Source organism: Mus pahari, chromosome 19 (assembly GCF_900095145.1).
Source record: "Mus pahari chromosome 19, PAHARI_EIJ_v1.1, whole genome shotgun sequence".
NCBI lineage: Eukaryota > Metazoa > Chordata > Mammalia > Rodentia > Muridae > Mus > Mus pahari.
Window position 1 is genome coordinate 86,929,008 of NC_034608.1, and position 17,251 is coordinate 86,946,258.

Sequence of the window (17,251 nt, forward strand, 5' to 3'; positions counted from 1 at the left end):
AAAAAACCAAAACAAACAAACAAATAAAAAAAAGAATAGCAAGAAGCAGAAGTGGAAAGGCAATGTTAGTGTACTTAGGGACTTTCCTGGATCCTAGAACATGGACTAGATTTTTGATGGATTAGATCTTTGTTCCCATTTTGGCAGGTGTTAGTCCCTCTATACTGGGTTTTAAGGTCAGAATGTTACTTTCAATGTGGTTCTGGAGGCTGATATATATATCACAGACAGAGAGCCTCTCACAGAGAGAGTAGCACTAGGGTCCTGATTCCCTGGACACACAGTGGAAGGAACAAACCAGCTCCCACAGTTGTGCTCTGACCTCTACTTGCTCTACACAGCACACAAATAATTGTAACCTCCCACTCTCCAAAATTGGTACAGAAAACAAAAAAATCCCAGCACATCTGTGATCCCAGTAGTTGGGAAGTAAGGTTGTTGGGCATGGTGGCACACACCTTTAAACTCAACCCTTGGGAGGCAGAGGCAGGTGAATATCCCTGAATTCACAACAGCATGGCCTACATAGGGAGTACAAGGACAGCCAAGGCTACACAGTGAGACCCTGTCTCAAAACAAACAAAAAGACAGTTTAATCATCTGCTACATAGCAAGTCTGTCCTCTATAAAACATCAACAAGACAAGCTAGGGCAGTGGCACACACCTGTAGTTCCAGTTTTCTGCATGCTGAGTCAGAACTGCAGCAAGCTGGAGGTCAGAGCAATCTACACAGCAAATTCCACGTTTATCAGACTCATTTAGTGTCATGACACTTCTGCTCTCAAACTCACAGAAAAATAATTGTGACCATTGAAATGACTCAGCTGATAAAGGCTCTTCGTCTATAAATATGACCACATCAGTCTGATTCCCAGGAACCCGCAGCGTGAGAGGCGCGATTACAAGGTGTCCTCTGTCCTCCACATGTGCGCTCTGGCATGTGGGTACACACACTCACATACACGTATACAGGTAACTAACTTTTAATGTAATTTTTAAGATTTATTCTTTCTTATTACTTATTTCGAGACACAGTCTTTAGTTCTGGCTGTCCTGAAGTCACTATGTAAAACACGCTGAATCCAGAGATCCAGAGATCCTCCTGCCTCTGTCTCTGGAGTGCTGGGTAGGTAATTGTAATTCTCTAAATCGGAAAAAAAGTAATTAAGTAAATAATGCCGCAAAGCAAAAGTGGATGCCCATAAAGGCAGAAATAGATGCCCAAATACGAAGTGTGGCTTTAGTCGGGCTTTGTTGTTGGACAGTTGCCACGGCTACCAGAAACCGGAAGTGTGTCCTTAATCTGAACCCTGAAGACGCATGCGTCCTAGCTGACCAATCAGAAGGAGGCGAGGAGGGCTTCGGCCGGAAGTACTGTTTGCAAACAGGAAGTGTGGCGGAGTTCCCGGGGCACGGCTTGCGAGCGCTATGGAGGCCTACGAGCAGGTCCAGAAGGGTCCCCTGAAGCTGAAAGGCGTGGCAGAGCTCGGCGTGACAAAGCGGTGAGGCCCGGGAGCCCGCGGTCTGTCCCTGAGGGCCGACCCCCAGCTCCGGCCCCTCTTACCGGCCCCCTCTCCCTCAGGAAGAAGAAGAAGAAAGACAAAGACAAGGCCAAGATGCTGGAGGCCATGGGGACGAGCAAGAAGAGCGAGGAGGAGAAGAGGCGCTGCCTGGACAAGCGCACGCCGGCGCAGGCAGCCTTCGAAAAGATGCAGGAGAAGCGGGTGAGGCAGGAGCAGAACAGGCCGGCGCCAACTGCCCGTGTAGCCCAGGCCTTCCCCCTGCTCTTTGTAGCCTGGATTGGTAGCCCTGCCTAAAGAAGTCTTCCTGTGAGCTGGGAAGACAGGTGTCATCAGCTGTTAATGCTGGCCACGTTCGTTGTTCTTAAGTTACCACAAAGTCTGTTTCCATGACAACTCGCTTTCGTAGCTTCAAATGTACTTTTGTTATTTGAAGGTTGTGTGTGTGTGTTGGATGGAACCCAGGCTCTTCTGTAACTCTCTTTGTAGGCTGCAGTTGGCCCTGAACTACTGCCTCAGCTTTTTAGTTCCTGGAGAGGCTGGCATGGCCCACAAGGCCGTACTAGTTATTTTGGGTGTTTGTTTGTTTAGTTTGAGTTGAGACAGGTTTCTTTGTGTGGCCCTGGTTGTCCTGGCACTGTCTCTGTAGACTTGAACTTGTGGGATGCAGTGTGACAATGTGATGACCCTGTGCTGATAAAACCCAGGGAGGCACCATCTCCATCCAACAAGGGCATCAGTTATGTATTCGAACTCCCACAGGGTTTCTGGGATGGGTGGTAATCTGCAGGTTCTGGTCACCTTGCTGTCTCCCAGCCAGTTGTGTTCTCTGGTCTGGTCTAGCCTGTACTTCAGTGGAGTCACTTTTTATTTTTTATTTTTGCTTCTGCAATTGAATGACACAGGCTGGCTGGCTATGGTCTTGTCGCCCTTCTGGGCACCCTAATTGACAACTTGACACAAACTAGAGTCCCCTAGGATCTGCCACCCCTTCCTGCTGTCGTTGGCAGCTCTGGTCCTGAGTGGAAGACTTTATTATGTATGCAGTGTTATGCCTGCAAACCAGAAAAGGGCACCAGGCCTCATTACAGATGGTATGAGCCACCATGTGGGCTGGGAATTGAACTCAGGACCTCTAGGAGAGCAGTCAGTGCTCTTAACCTCTGAGCCATCTCTCCAGCCCTGGGTGGAAAACTTTGGAAATTTTATTTATGTGTATGAGTGTGTTGTCTTCTTGTGCTGTGCTGCCAGAGGGGGAGCTTGGACAGTTGGGGCACACCTCAGGCATGGTGCCTCCTCAGGCTCCTTTGGGGTGCTATGAGACCTGTAGTGGGGTATGTGAGATGGGCTGGGGAGAGATGGGGACACTGCCAACCTGGTTCACTGGTGTAGTCTGTCTTCTACAGGACTTCAGCAGACACCTGGACACACTCACTGAGCACTGACATTCCCATAGGATGTAGTAGGTGTGGAAGGGTGTCATTACAGAAAATTGGGAGCCACCATTTGGTGCTGGCTCTGAACTGAGCTGGAGATCTTTAGCCCCCAGAGTTTGGGTTTGAACCGTGTAACAGCAGAGGAAAACTGAGCATGAAGCATGCTCACTTCCATGTATCTCTGCTCTTGACTGAGTTGTGGCCCTTCAGTCTCTGCCTTCACTTTCCCTCTTTATGGACTGTAAGGTGAAATAGCCAGCCAGATAGCCCTTCTCCCTAAGTTGCTGCTTTCCTGCCTGGGTATGTTGTCATAGCAACAGAAATGAGAGCTGGAGCACTGAGCTTGCACTCGGGTTCTGCCCTTCCTCCCTGGGGTCTCTCACTCCAGAGAGGAGTCTGCTTGTGTGGGATGTGGCTCCAGGCCACTCAAAGCCAGGTCCCAGCTTTTGGCAGGATCTGCCCATGAGGAATACTGGGGTTGTAGGGAGACTAAGCAGAGTCCCTCCCAAATAGGGCAGCTGCTTTGGGCACCAATGAGCTATGGCTCCCTACCCCCATGTGTGCAGCTCCAGCCTGAGCTCTGTCAGTCATGGGGACTCACCCTGGTCTCTTCTCTCTCCAGCAAATGGAAAGAATTCTGAAGAAGGCATCAAAAACCCACAAACAGAGAGTGGAGGTGAGCCCTGCACCTGTCGGCAGACTGAGCCATGGGGGGTAGCCAGAGCCCAGACAGTGCAGCTTGGACTGTTGGAGCCCACCCTCAGGCATGGCTTGTTTTGGGTGCTGTGAGACCTGTGGTGGAGTATGTGAGATGGTCTGGGTGCAGGCGGCGATACTGCCATCTCACACTGATGTGGTCTGTCTTCCACAGGACTTCAACCGACACCTGGACACACTCACTGAGCACTATGACATTCCCAAAGTCAGCTGGACCAAGTAACCTGCTCCTGGTGCAAAAGGCAGAAGCCAGGTTGACGGTGTTTTGTCCCTCCGTGTTTTCTAGAATGTTTTACACCTGGCTGGTGCATCTGCTGAGACTAGGTTTTCTGAGCCTTGATTAAAGTCAGGGTGTTCTTTCACTGGGTTTTGGTTTTGGGGTAGTTCCCTTTCCTGTTTGGACAGCAACATTGTAGATTGACATGCTGAGGTCATTTCTGGGTGAAGGCCATGGAAGGATGGCCCCCTTCCCACCCCCATTGCAGCATCTGTCTTCACTTACACCACAGTGCCAGGACAGAGGCTCATGTGGGCCACCACAGATGTTCCCACAGTGAGGCTCCATTTTGGGCCACCTGGACATCAGATTGCATCTGCAACACCACCTGAAGCAAGAGTGGGACACAGGACACAGGTCTCCAGCACATAGCCTGTCCCACAGTCCACCCAGTGGACTGNNATGGCAGATGTTGCTAATCTCAGTTCTCAGTGATGGCACCTGGATTTTTAAGTATGTGGCATGTGGCATAAGCCTGGTTGGCATTCCTGGTCTAAGAATACCAAATGCTAGATGTGGCCCAGGCAAAGTGCCAGTAGACATGGTATAGTGGTGCAGATGCTGCAGAGCTGTGGCATCTGAGGGACTAAGGGGACCACTTGAAGAGTTTCTGCACACACTGTTGAGAGATGCAGCTTCTTTGGCCATAGATACGGAAAGAATGACAAATTAGTGGAGCTGACATGTCTGGAATAAAGTGAATACCAGTTATGGAGTGTGAATGTTGTCTGTACTGGCTGTCCTTCACAGGGGCACCTTTTCATTCTGCCCATGTCCCTGAAGAATGAAGAATGCACTCCAGCTCGGGTTGTGAGACTTGGCTGCAAGTGATTTTACCCACTGAGCTATGTCACAGTCCAAGTGAACTGTGTTCACACCTGAGGGAGATGGTGTGTGCATACCTTGTGTCAAGTGTTTAGGACCATTGTGGATTTGGGAATTTTTCCAGACTTGGGGAATGGGGAACACAATGATTTTTGTAATATGTAATGAGGTGTTGCAGTGACTGTCACAGGTTTGCATACATTTGATTTGCTCCTATGCACATAGCATAAAGTCATATTAATTTTTTTTCTGTCTTTGAACATAGTGTACAAAATACACAGTCTTTTTAAAGAACTTTGTGCATGAAACAGATGTATGAGATTTACTTGTTTGGTGTTTTTTGTTTGACTTGGAGCAGGGTTGGGAGCACAGGGTTGGCTGTCCTGAAATACTGTGTAGATCAAGCTATTAGCTCCTCTTGCCTCTGTCTCTGGAGTGCTAGGATTGAAGGCATGCACCACCATGCCCTTTTTGCTTCCTTTACATAGGTTCTATAGCTCAGGCTGCCAATCCACAGCCCTACCTGGAGGTTAGCAAGATGGCCTGGCAGGTGCACGCCTGAAGAACTAAGTTCAAGTCCCAGGATCCACATGCTGGAAGGAGAGAACTGATTCCCACAAATTGTCCTTTGAACTCCACATACTCATACACAATACACACAATAAATATTTAAATAAAAAGTAAGGCCGGGTGTGGTGGCACATGCCTTTAATCCCAGCACTTGGGAGGCAGAGGCAGGTAGGTGGATTTCTGAGTTCGAGGCCAGCCTGGTCTACAAAGTGAGTTCCAGGACAGCCAAGGCTACACAGAGAAAACCCTGTCTCGAAAAACAAAACAAAACAACAAAAAAGGGAGGGGATAATAAGGAAATGGACTAATATCAAAATACTACATGTATGAAAGTGGCAGAGAAATTAAAAAATTTTAGACCGTATCTTACTAAATAACTCTGGCTGGCCTGGAATACAGATCTGCCTGCCTCTGCCTTCCAAGTGCTACTAATATTTTTAAGTTATGTGTCCATGTGGGTGTGTATACATGTGCAGTGTCCACAGAGGCCAGAGGAGTCAGATCATCGAGAATTGGAGTAACAAGCAGTTGTGAGGCACCAGATGTAGTGTTGGTAACAATTTGGAGAGATCTCAGTGGTTAAGAGTGAATAGTGGCCTGGAGAGAGAGATGGCTCAGCAGTTAAGAACACTAGCTGCTCTTTCAGAGATCCTGTGGCTCACAACCATTTATAGTGGGATCTGACAGAGGACTGATAAAAATAAATATTTTCTAAAAAAAAAAAAAAAAAAAGAATACTGCTGCAGTCCTAAAAAACTGAAGTGGCTGGGAGGGGGGGGGGGGTCTTGCTACCCAGACTGAAAACCTGGGTTTGACATCTGGAGAGAGCTGACCCCTGCCACTATTCCTCTGACTTCCCTATGTGTACAAGAACAAAGTAAAAAAAAAAAAAAAAGCCCATGGGGGGGCGGTGTTGATGGGTTCCTTATGGCAGAAAGGTGGTTAAGAATGGCAGAATTAAGCCGGGTGTGGTGGCACACACCTTTAATCCCAGCACTCGGGAGGTAGAGGCCAGCCAGGTCTACAACGTGAGTTCCAGGACAGCCAGGGCTACACAGAGAATCCCTGTCTCGGAAAAAAAAAAAAAAAAAAGAATGGCAGAATTAAAATGTAATCAGCCTTACTTTGCATTAGGCACAGGCTAAGGTCCACACGTGCTACCCTGGGTTCACTGGGGCAAGCCGGGTGAAGCCCAGTCAGTTGACAGGTTGACACAGACAAGTGATGGCTGAGAAGGCTTGATTGCCATTGAGAGACTGACTTCTAAGCGCCACCTAACGGCGAGTCACAGTCAGTGACGGGATATTCGTGTACTTGACTTCTGCGGAAAGCAAGGCTCAACTCCAGATCGGTTCGGCTTTCAGCGTCTTCTCACAGCAACAGGCTTGGAAGCGTCCACCTTCATTCCACAGCCCGTCCTTCAGGTCCCAGGAGTAATGACGAAGCCGCCCCGCCCTGGTCCTCCAGGCCCCGCTCCTCAGGAAGGCCACGCCCCCGACTTCCGGCCCGTTTGAGCTGTGGGTGAAAAATACTGCCAAAAAGTTCCTACTGCGCCTGCACTTATTCGGTTGTGCGCCTGCGCACTTGCGGCTCCCTTCAGACCGGACATAACGGTCCACGCGCTGCTTCATGGACCGGAAGTGGAGGGAAGTGTCTCGGGGCGCGCCGGGCCTTGCTGAACGCCCGCAGTTCCTGCCGTTGCCGCCGCCCTGGGCTACTGCCGAGACCTTCCAAAGCCGCCATGTCCGCCAGCGCCGTCTACGTACTGGATCTGAAGGGCAAGGTACTAAAGGGTTCTCCACCCTCCACGTTGCCAAGCAACCAACGGGCCCTCGCCCTGTCGGGACCCACCCTGTTGCTAGGCAACTGGCCGACCAGCCCAGCTAGGGCGTCAGGCAGGCGGGGCAGCCTCACTTGCCAGCCCTACCCTGATGCTAGGAAATGGGCGGTGGTCTTTCCGCGAGTCCCGCCCCATTGCTAGCCAACTTGGTGGGCTGCGGTTGCTAGGTAACTGTCCGCTTTGCCCCTTTCCCTCCTTATGCGCCTGGGTACCGGACTCTAGCTTCTGCGAACTCCTGTAGCAGGACCCTGCACCCTGGGGACCGTGCGACCCTTGGCCAGAGGCGTGGCGGGGACTATGGCCTTAGGTCGGCCCCTCGCTCCACAGGCTTCAGCGTTCCCTAGAGCCGCTGAGCTTCCTGTGACATTGAGAAGCGAATGATAAAATTGTGGTTTTAGAGGGGGAAACAGACTGCCCAGAGTCACACTGACTACCGGGAAGTAGCCGCCTGGAAGCATTCTCGCCAGGCAAGAGCTAAGCCCTGGACCACCGTGGGTTAGCCGAATCTGTCGTTGCTCAACTTAGTCACTTGGAAAAACACAAATAGATGAATACCTATTGGGGCCATGTCTTCATAGTGGACTAGCAGCCGCAACTGAAGAATCAGGGAGAGCTTTCCTGACTGGGAATAACAAAGACTGCTGAGACATGAAGGCCCTGGGCAGAAACAGGACCCTGGCATCTTTCCCAGGGTTATCTGAGAAAGAAATCTTCATTTGTGTGTTACAGCGGTGTGTGGAGGAAAGAGACCCCTGGCACTTTACATGGGCTCTTGTTATCCAACTCGGGTCACTAGACTGAGCTGGGCTGCCTGAACCTTTAAAACACATGGATCTGCCTGTCTGTACTTCCCAGCAGAATCTGACTTTTTACCCCTCTTGGTTTTATGAGACAAGTTTTCTCTGTGTAGCCCTGGCTGTCCTGGAACTCACTCTGTAGCCCAGGCTGACCTTGAATTTAGAGACTGGCCTGCCTCTGCCTCCCAGGTGCTGGGATTAAGGCGTGGCCACCACCGCCTGGTAAGCACCTGGCTGTCCCTGGGATCTGGGCATAGAGTTCAGGTCAGATATTTGGAAAATACTTTACAGACTGAGCTGTCTCCCTAGCCTAATGGATGGTTGTGTGGTGCTGAGGAGAGAGCCTAGAACAACAAGCTCTGTCAGGCAGCTACCGTGTACTCTATGCAAGAGCCTCTTCCAGGAAGGCACATTTAGCCTTAAGAAAGGCGCTGCCGCTCTACCTCAGGCCGTCAGAGTGGAAGGCAAGTGGCCAGCCTCTTATGTTTGGAAGCTACCAGAACAGGTCCAGCCACAGTAAGCAAGTCCAACATTTATCAGTGAAAGAACATTGATGTCCAGTCTACATGGAAGAGCTAGAGTTTAGAAGAGCCCCACTCACCACATTTTCCTTAGTCCCTTGAGTGTGTACCTGCCTTGTATGTCACCCAAGATCAACAACTGGTGAGTCCCAGACCTGGGCCTCCTCCACAGCCTTTTGGGAAGCTGGGTAGGGGCAATGTTCCCTAGGTCTCATGGCATATGCTCTGCCCCCCCCCCCCCCCCGGCCTAGAGTTAGTGGTCTGCCTGTCGTAGCTTGCTTGTTGTGGCTTGCTTGTTCCTTTAGCAAACATCTCATTGGCACTGGCAAGTACCCATCCTGGGCTGAAGCTGTAGAGCAGTGTTTACATGCGGATTCAGCCAATCTCTGCAGCTGAGGTGTGTGGTCCTAGACAAGCACCTTGGCCTGTCTGAGCCTTGCTTTCCTAATGGATCTGAAGAGCCTTATCTGAGTCATTGAGTATAGATGTGAGACAAGCCTGGCCCTAGCAAGGTCAACAGAGCATAGTATTTGGGTTCCACAGGCCTCTTAGCCTAGCAGGAAACATTTGGACCAGCAACCGAACAGTTATTTGCCTTCTGTTTGGCATTTAGAGAAGGTTACAAAAGACATGCAGGCAGAACAGGCATCCAATGTGGTTCTGAGAAGGTGAGATGTCCCAGTTGGCATGTAGGGTGTAGGTCAGCCCATAGATTGGTGCTGGGACTTTGGGGATGCAGTGGGAGGAAGTTCCAGGGCCACTGCAGTTCCAGGCAGGAGTCCCCAGGTTTGGATGTGATCAGACCTGTCTCTAAAAAGCTACCCAGGGAGGCTGTAGACTTTCCTGCCTCCTTCCAAAATCAAACCGGACTCATGACAACATGCCACACTGAGCCTCTCATTACCAAGGGATTCCATGTGGCTACTTTTGGCAAATAGGAGGTCCTCCAAGAACACTTGGCTGCTGTCTGTTGCTTCCCCAACCACCCAGCAGTTTCCTTGCTTCGCAGTGTGGCTCTGGTGACTCTAGGTCTGGAGTACAGAAATATTGCTTCCCCACCTTCCTCTCTCCATGCTTCCCTTTTGGGCACTGAGAACAAAGCCCCAGTTGCTCACAGGGACCTGTATAGTCTGAGTTCTCATATTCTCCTCCACCCTCCCACCCAGTGCTTTTCCATGTGACTGTGGCTCATTCCACTTTAGCCAGTGGGAACACTAAAGCAGGTGTCAAGACAACCTGTCTGCTTCTGCCTTGGGACCTTTGTATCTGCATCTGTGTGGCCTGGCTTCAATTCACACAGCACCTCCTCCAGGAAGCCTCTTCTGCCTGCCCTAACTGGGATCATACCCTACCCCACCCTGAGCACACTGCGTCTTCAAGTTCATATTGCCCACTGCATTACATGCATGTTTATCTGTCCATTCCTTTCTCCTCCGATGTTCCTGAGAAGACATACCAAACTCATTCCATACTGGCTCCTGATGCCCAGAGCAGAGCCTAGCTGTTAGACAGAACTCAGCAAGTTCCAAGGTGTTCTGCTGAGAAGGAAAAGGATCCATGTTGACCTTGGCTACCATGGTGGTAGCCATCACATAGCTTCACTCTGTTTTCTGAGCAAGCAAACAAACTCCTGAGCAGCCCTGGTGAGGTAAACAGTCAGGCCTTCTGGCAGGCTCTGACCAGACTAGCCCAGTCCCTGCACATCTGGGGAAGAAAGTGAGCTTAGAGCTGCCAGGACAACTGTTCTCAGTGAGCACAGGCAACCACACAGTAAGTGGGAGTAAGGATGCCTCTGAGATTGTGACCCTGCTCTCTCTCTCTGTGTTATCTCAGGCAGGCAGCTCCACCTCTCTGAGCATTGGAATCTATAAAACTAACCAGCCTACCATATAAGAGATAATAGCAAAAGGAATAGAAGTGGGCAAGTGTGAGTTCCTCAGATGGGGTGGGGAGCATCAGACCCAAAGCCTTACTCTGTGGGTACTATGTCCCCACAAGGCCCAAAAAGGACTCGAAAGGAACTGTCCTCACTGCAGCTTCCCAGCTAGAAGCAGCAGAGACAGTGCTTTCTGAAGTGACAGATTCGGCAGCAGGCGGTGCCCGTCCAGCACTGCAGCTCAGGATTGCTGTAGCGCTGCCACACGGCCAACCAGCCATGCTGATAGCAGACAGTGTGACAAGACAGGCACTGTCACCAAGTAACAGGGCCCTCACCCACAGCTTCCTCGTGGCCCCTTCCTGCAGCCACTTCCTCAGGGTCCTCCAGGGAGCACTTCCTGTTTGTTTGTTTTTTCACTATGGACAGTGATAGGTAGATCCTACCCTGGGCATCTTCATGTCCTGCATCTCGGAGTCCCATGTCCTGCATTCACGTTCTATATCTGTCCTCTACTAACCCTGAATCCTGATTTTTTAAAAAAAAATGTGGGGGAGGGTGTAGGGGAGAGGGATACTGGTGTATACACAAGTGTGCAGGTGCCCCTGGAGGCCAGAAGACATCAAATCCCCTAGAGCTGGAGTTATAAGCAGCTGTGAGCTACCCAGTATGAATGCTGGGAACAGAACCTGGGGCCTCTGAAAGAGCAGTAGCACTCTTAAGCACCAAGCCATTCTCCAACTTCCCTGGCTGTCTTGGAACTCGATCTGTAGATCAGGCTGTTCTCGAACTCAGAGACCCACCTGCCTCTGCCTCCTGGGTGCTGGGATTAAAGGCGTGCACTATCAAGCCCAGCAACCCTAGAAATATGAATCTATCTATCTATCTATCTATCTATCTATCTATCTATCTATCTATCTATCTATCTATCCATCTATTGGTTTTTCGAGACAGGGTTTCTTTGTGTAGCCCTGGCTGTCCAGGAACTCACTCTGTAGACCAGGCTGGCCTCGAACTCAGAAATCCGCCTGNACTCTGTAGACCAGGCTGGCCTCGAACTCAGAAATCCGCCTGCCTCTGCCTCCCGAGTGCTGGGATTAAAGGCGTGCGCCACCACGCCCGGCTCTTAGGATTTTTTTTTAAAGACAGTGTCTCACTATGTATGTCTAGTCTGAAATTTACTATGTAAACATCCCTGCCTCTGCTTCCAAGTGCTAGAATTAGAGGGAAACTGTTTGCTATAAATGTGTGAAGACCTGACTTCAGGAGCATGCTGGCTAGCTAGACTATCTGAGGTGGCCACACACACACACACACACACACACATACACGGTGGGGGGAGGTGTTGCATTTGAACTGGATTTGGTGTCTCATGCCTCTGCACTCTGGAGGCAAAAAGATTGCCACGAGTTTGATGCTAGCCTGGGCTACACAGTAAAATCATCTCAACAAAGCAAAAGCCACAGGCATGTTTTTTGTCAAAGCAGGCTGTCCTTAGACACCACAGCACTGTTTTGGAGGGCCCTCAGATTTTGGAATCCTGGGGTCCTGGAACCTAGCTGTGGAGTGCTTTGGGCAGGTTCAGACCCAGATTCTCCATACATATGTTGAAAGACATATCTTTGTCTCTGGTCTGTCTCTAGTTAAGATTCAGTCACTGGAGTGTTCATTTATGTGGGCTGACGCACACCTGTCATCCCAGCACTCAGGAGGCGGCAGCAGGAGAAGCAGGAACTGAAGGCTGTCCTTGGCTACATAGTAGATTTGATTTGTACCTGGGCTCCTTGGACCCATCTCCACTCCCAGCTCCACTCTCCTGTGAGTGTCCATGGACACACAACTTCTCTGATTCTCTAGGATGAGCCACTGGGTCATGCTTAACTCTGGTGTCACTTTCTGAGGAGCCACTAACTTTGCCATTCCACAGTCTCCCTGGATGATGGACAGTGGTTCAGACTCTGTGCAGTGAGGAAGACCAGGCCTCAGTGTGATCTCATAAACTTGGACTCCTCGGAGATCAGGTGCTCAAGAGAGCCAAGTGCACCCACAGGAGGAGGTCTGCATGGAGTACTCACAAGGCAAAGCTTGCCCCAGTGTCTGTGGGAGCAGACCCTCCTTTCCTGCCTTCTGGTGCAGGAAGAGCCTTGTGGTGGGAATTCTCTAGGGTGGAAATTAGACTAGCTTCAAGTTGTGTCCTTCACAGATGGTCCCCAACCTTAGGCACTCAGAGAGGAAGCCACCCCTTCTTTCCTTCCTGATGCAGGTGCTCATCTGCAGGAACTACCGTGGGGATGTGGACATGTCAGAGGTGGAGCACTTCATGCCCATTCTGATGGAGAAGGAGGAGGAGGGCATGCTGTCACCTATCTTGGCCCATGGTGGTGTTCGTTTCATGTGGATTAAGCACAACAACCTGTATTGTATCCCTATGCTGCAGAGTCGGGGTTTGGGAATGATAAGCCTGCCCACCAGCACAGGACAACAGAGTGGCCAGAGGGCACAGGCCTAGGGAATGCTAAGTATTCCAGAAGCTGCAGCTGTGGAGAGGAAGGGAGGGGCCCACGGCAAGAGTAGGAGCCAACTGGGCCTTAGGTTGTCCTTTGGAGATGTGTCATGTTAGTAGGTCTTTGGATGGGGTGGGCTGATTATAGGTGGCTTTGTGGTCTAGAGATTTCTGGCTGCCATGTATAGCCACACTGTCAGAGGCAGGAGTGGACAAATGAGGGAATCTGGGTAGGAGTAGGGGTGGAAAGTTCTCATGTGCCCTACATCTCCAGCCCCGCTTCAGCCTCAAATCAATTGAGGCTTTGAGCAGACCTCTGAAGATCTGGCTGTGCAGTGAGCAGTGGGGTGTACCAGGTCTTCAGCTGTCAGTCCCCTCAGGGTCAGTAAGTAAATGTGTGCGTGTGTGTGGCCCCCAACAGGCACAGATGCCAACTCTTCCCAGGGACACAGTCTTCCCTTGCAGCTCCTGACTGCTCTCCCACCCAGGCATAAGGTTTTTTTCTGATATGTGAACTCTCTTGTGGAGTGGGCCTAAAATCCAATAGAAAGGTGTTGGTACCCATAATATCTGTGCCACTATTGCACAATTAGGCATGTGCTGCTTAGCATGTGGTATTTTAGCACACAGGGTCCATAGCTGAGCAGGAATGTTGCTGTCTATTCAACAACAGCCTTCACAGCCCCTTCTGGCATTATGAAAGCCACCCAGCAGGGCGGGAGTTTCCATTTGGTTCCAACTAATTTCCCCATGTCCGACAGTCCAAGTGCAGTGTCTTCAGCAATAGGCTCTTACCATCTAGTTCTGCCATTCAACCAACAGCAATAGCCTGCATGGTTCTTGGAGCTTCAGGGTTTCCTGGCCAACAATTCACAGGAGATAGTCTACCCTTGGCACAGGGATTTTCATCCAACAAACCAATGACCTCCAGGAATGTCTTTTTCCACCAATGTTGGGTACCATTTAGATTTAAACTCTTTACCTGTTTTTTGTTTGTTTTTTGTTTTTCGAAACAGGCTTTCTCTGTGTAGCCCTGGCTGTCCTGGAACTCACTCTGTAGACCAGGCTGGCCTCGAACTCAGAAATTTGCCTATCTCTGCCTCCCAAGTGCTGGGATTAAAGGTGTGCCCACCATGCCCGGCCTCTTTACCTGTTTTAACAACCTTTTATTTATTTATTTTGTAAAGCTTTCATTTGTAGGGATATTTTACCTGCATGTTTGCAGGCCAGAAGAAGGCATTAGATCCTTCTGGGACTAGAGTTAAAGCCAGTGGTAAGCCACCATGTGGGTGCTGGGGATTGAACTCAGGTCTTCTGGAAGAGCAGCCTGTGCCATCTCTCCAGCCCTCTATTTTTCCTTTCAGTTATCCAAGCCTCAGGTAGGTAGAAGTACCATCACACCTAGATGTCTCCATCCATGTTAGTGAAGTGGCTGCTTGTCACTGTTGTTCTCTATGGACATCACACATGATGCCTAGTTGGCTGAGACCCATGAAAATGCTTGTAAGAGACCTGTGGCTATGTATACACTAGAGAGCGAGTGCGTATTTTTCATGTCTCACTGATATCCTATTAAATCAACCTGCCAATCTTTCCCAGGACACATTGATTTATATAAGTGTCCATTTGGCCAGGTGTGATGGCTCAAGCCTTTAATCCCAGTTCTCGGGAGGCAGAGGCAGGCGGATTTCTGAGTTCAAGGGCAGCCTGGTCTACAAAGTGAGTTCCAGAACAGCCAGGGCTACACAGAGAAACCCTGACTCGGGGAAAAAAAATAGTGTCCATTTGTTGAGGCCATAATCAGAAACAGGCCTAGTATTTGGAGAGCATGTAAAATAGCAGAATATTTCACAGGAAGACCAGCAGCCTCAGCTGTTTTCTAATTTGTGTTGGCTTCCTTATGACCAGACTTTGTGTGGTCCCAGTGGGAAGCTTCCAAGGGTACCTGAAAGGAAATGACCCATACTTTGATCTACTGTGGGCTCCCTGTTTGGGGTGAGTAGACATGTGTATAGCATTCCCCCGAAGCTTTGTCACCAACAGAAAGAAGAGAGACATGGCCCTGCTGCTTCCCCACCCAGCTGGGCCCTCTCGGTCTTGATCCTAAATATAGTACCCAGAAGCTATCCTTTAAACCTTACACTCTCTGTGTCCCCAAGACTCCTCTGCTTACCACATGCCTCTGGCCTGGCTCAGACTGGGGCTTAGTCCTAATCTTGGGCCCAGTATACCACTGGAGTGCAGCTGGGGTAGGGAGCCATGGGGATGGGCACCTGTGGTTTGGTATCCTGGCCTCAGAAGGCTCCTTGACTGCCACTGCAGTGGTCGCCACTTCAAAAAAGAATGCTTGTGTGTCGCTGGTGTTCTCCTTCCTCTACAAGGTGGTACAGGTAAGGCCCCGGTGGTGGGGCTTCCCTCCTGCAGAGGGCTTTGGGGGTTGCACTCCCTCTTGGGTGGGTTTCTCTTAGCCAAGGGTAGGAGGTGGGGCAAGGGAACCCATTGTCTTTTTGGCTTCCTCCTGAGCAGGCCCACTGTGAACAGCCAGGCTTTGCCACCTCTAATTGGTAGAATATGATTGGGGTGCTGGGGCACATTTTTCCCCAAAGCTGGCCTTTCCCACTTGTGTGCTTCTGTGTTAGTGTAAAGACCTTTATTAGTCTCCTAGCTACCCATAGAAATGGAGATGCGCCTTGCGTAGTGGTGCACACCTTTAGTCCCAGCACTTGGGAGGCAGAGTGAGTTCCAGGACAGCCAGGGCTACACAGAGAAACCCTGTCTCGAAAAACCAAGAAAGAAAGAAAGAAAGAAAGAAAGAAAGAAAGAGAGNGAGAGAGAGAGAGAGAGAGAGAGAGAGAAAGAAAGAAAGAAAGAAAGAAAGAAAGAAAGAAAGAAAGAAAGAAAGAAAGAAAGAAAGAAATGGAGATGCTTGTCTACAGCCAGAGAACCAACGCTTTATGGGGATAGGCAGCAGTCTTGAGGCAGAGGCAGGGATCACAGGCACAGTTGGGATTGAGCACAGAGGCAGTCTGGACAGCTGAAGTGCTGGTACAGAGCCACTCCTGGCCAGTGCCTGTGGTCTGTAGTTCAGATCTTTGGTTTCAGGGTCTGTGCTGTCACCCACGGGTGCAATCACTCCAGCTGGGGTGGCCTTGGGTCTGGGCTGAGTCCCACTGTTCTGCACCTGGCCCAGGTCTTCTCCGAGTACTTTAAGGAGTTAGAGGAGGAGAGCATCCGAGACAACTTTGTCATCATCTACGAGCTGCTAGATGAGCTCATGGACTTTGGCTACCCGCAGACTACTGACAGCAAGATCTTGCAGGAGTGAGTACATGTGTACCCACAGACCCCCCCCCGCGCCTAGTGTCTTAGTTTCCAGTCCAACAGAGCAGTCAGTTTGTTCCTTCTGCCCCAACTGTTTTTTAGTTATTTTGAGATAGGGTCCTGATCCTCCTGGGCTGACAGGAGTAGGCCATGTGTCCTGTTTACTGGGGTTCCTAATTCTGTGTTTGTGTGGTACTGGGATTCAGCCCTGCAGATACTTCTGCTGAGCCAAGGGCTGGTCTTGAGTTTCTGCCGAGTGCCTCTGGGGTCAGGGCCCTTTCCTATAGGTATGCCCTTTCCTATAGGTATACCCTGTTTCTTCCACCCACACAAATGCAGTAGCTTTCATCAGAGCCCTGCCTTTGCTGACTGTACTGAACTGAGACAGTCTGTGGGAATCCCACCTGCAGAGGCAGAAACCAGCAGGCCCCATGCTACACTTTCCATCCCTCAGGGTGACCTAGGGTGCCAGCTCCCCACTTGACTGGGAGTCCAGGGAAAGCCGCTGCTCTGTTGTCCTGGTGGCACAGGGTTCAGTCCCTCCAGGTGCCCACAATGCTGACCACTTAATCTTCCATTCCCACCCCACACCAGTCAGTGCCTTGCCTCAGAAATGAAGTGTATTCGGCCCTCTTGCTATAGCATGCGTACTGTACCCCTCCTGGAGCCTCCTGATGGGGAGTTTCAGTAATCTTCCTCCTAGCTCCATCCCAGTGTCAGGGTGGAACGTTGTGTGTCACCTCTATAACTGAGCAATTTGGCCCACAGGTACATCACTCAGGAAGGCCACAAGCTGGAAACGGGGGCCCCTAGGCCCCCAGCCACAGTCACCAATGCTGTGTCCTGGCGTTCAGAAGGCATCAAGTATCGGAAGAATGAAGTATTCCTGGACGTCATTGAGGCTGTTAACCTCTTGGTAGGCTGCCTTTTCTCTTCCTTTCCTAACCTGCCATCTTTTCCAGGATGGAAGTCAGGGATAAAACTGAAACCCAGCCAGGCGTGGTGGCACACACCTTTAATCCCAACACTCGGGAGGCAGAGGCAGGC

At 50.4% G+C, this 17,251-nt stretch overlaps 2 protein-coding genes across 2 annotated transcripts in view; both read left to right on the forward strand.

The window, feature by feature from the left end:
• The first annotated feature begins 1,380 nt into the window (after positions 1-1,380).
• Fam32a (family with sequence similarity 32 member A) lies at positions 1,381-5,070 on the forward strand. Its single transcript, XM_021219288.1, has 4 exons — positions 1,381-1,503; positions 1,584-1,725; positions 3,580-3,633; positions 3,829-5,070. Exons 1-4 carry the CDS (start codon positions 1,430-1,432, stop codon positions 3,895-3,897), a joined length of 339 nt encoding a protein of 112 aa, XP_021074947.1. The 5' UTR covers positions 1,381-1,429; the 3' UTR covers positions 3,898-5,070.
• A 1,837-nt stretch (positions 5,071-6,907) lies between these two features.
• Ap1m1 (adaptor related protein complex 1 subunit mu 1) overlaps positions 6,908-17,251 on the forward strand; it is a 16,298-nt gene continuing 5,954 nt past the window's right edge. The window contains exons 1-5 of the mRNA XM_021218826.1: positions 6,908-7,129; positions 12,644-12,800; positions 15,206-15,273; positions 16,074-16,204; positions 16,973-17,120. Of these exons, the coding sequence (XP_021074485.1) occupies positions 7,088-7,129; positions 12,644-12,800; positions 15,206-15,273; positions 16,074-16,204; positions 16,973-17,120 (546 nt within the window). The 5' untranslated portion in view covers positions 6,908-7,087. The remainder of the gene's footprint in view (positions 7,130-12,643; positions 12,801-15,205; positions 15,274-16,073; positions 16,205-16,972; positions 17,121-17,251) is intronic.

Bases quoted from the DNA above. Each gene is read 5' to 3' on its own strand.
- Fam32a (XM_021219288.1), top strand. From the start codon at position 1,430: ATGGAGGCCTACGAGCAGGTCCAGAAGGGTCCCCTGAAGCTGAAAGGC. The intron at 1,504-1,583 runs GTGAGGCCCGGG...CCTCTCCCTCAG, and splicing joins GAGCTCGGCGTGACAAAGCG to GAAGAAGAAGAAGAAAGACA. The intron at 1,726-3,579 runs GTGAGGCAGGAG...TTCTCTCTCCAG, and splicing joins AAAAGATGCAGGAGAAGCGG to CAAATGGAAAGAATTCTGAA.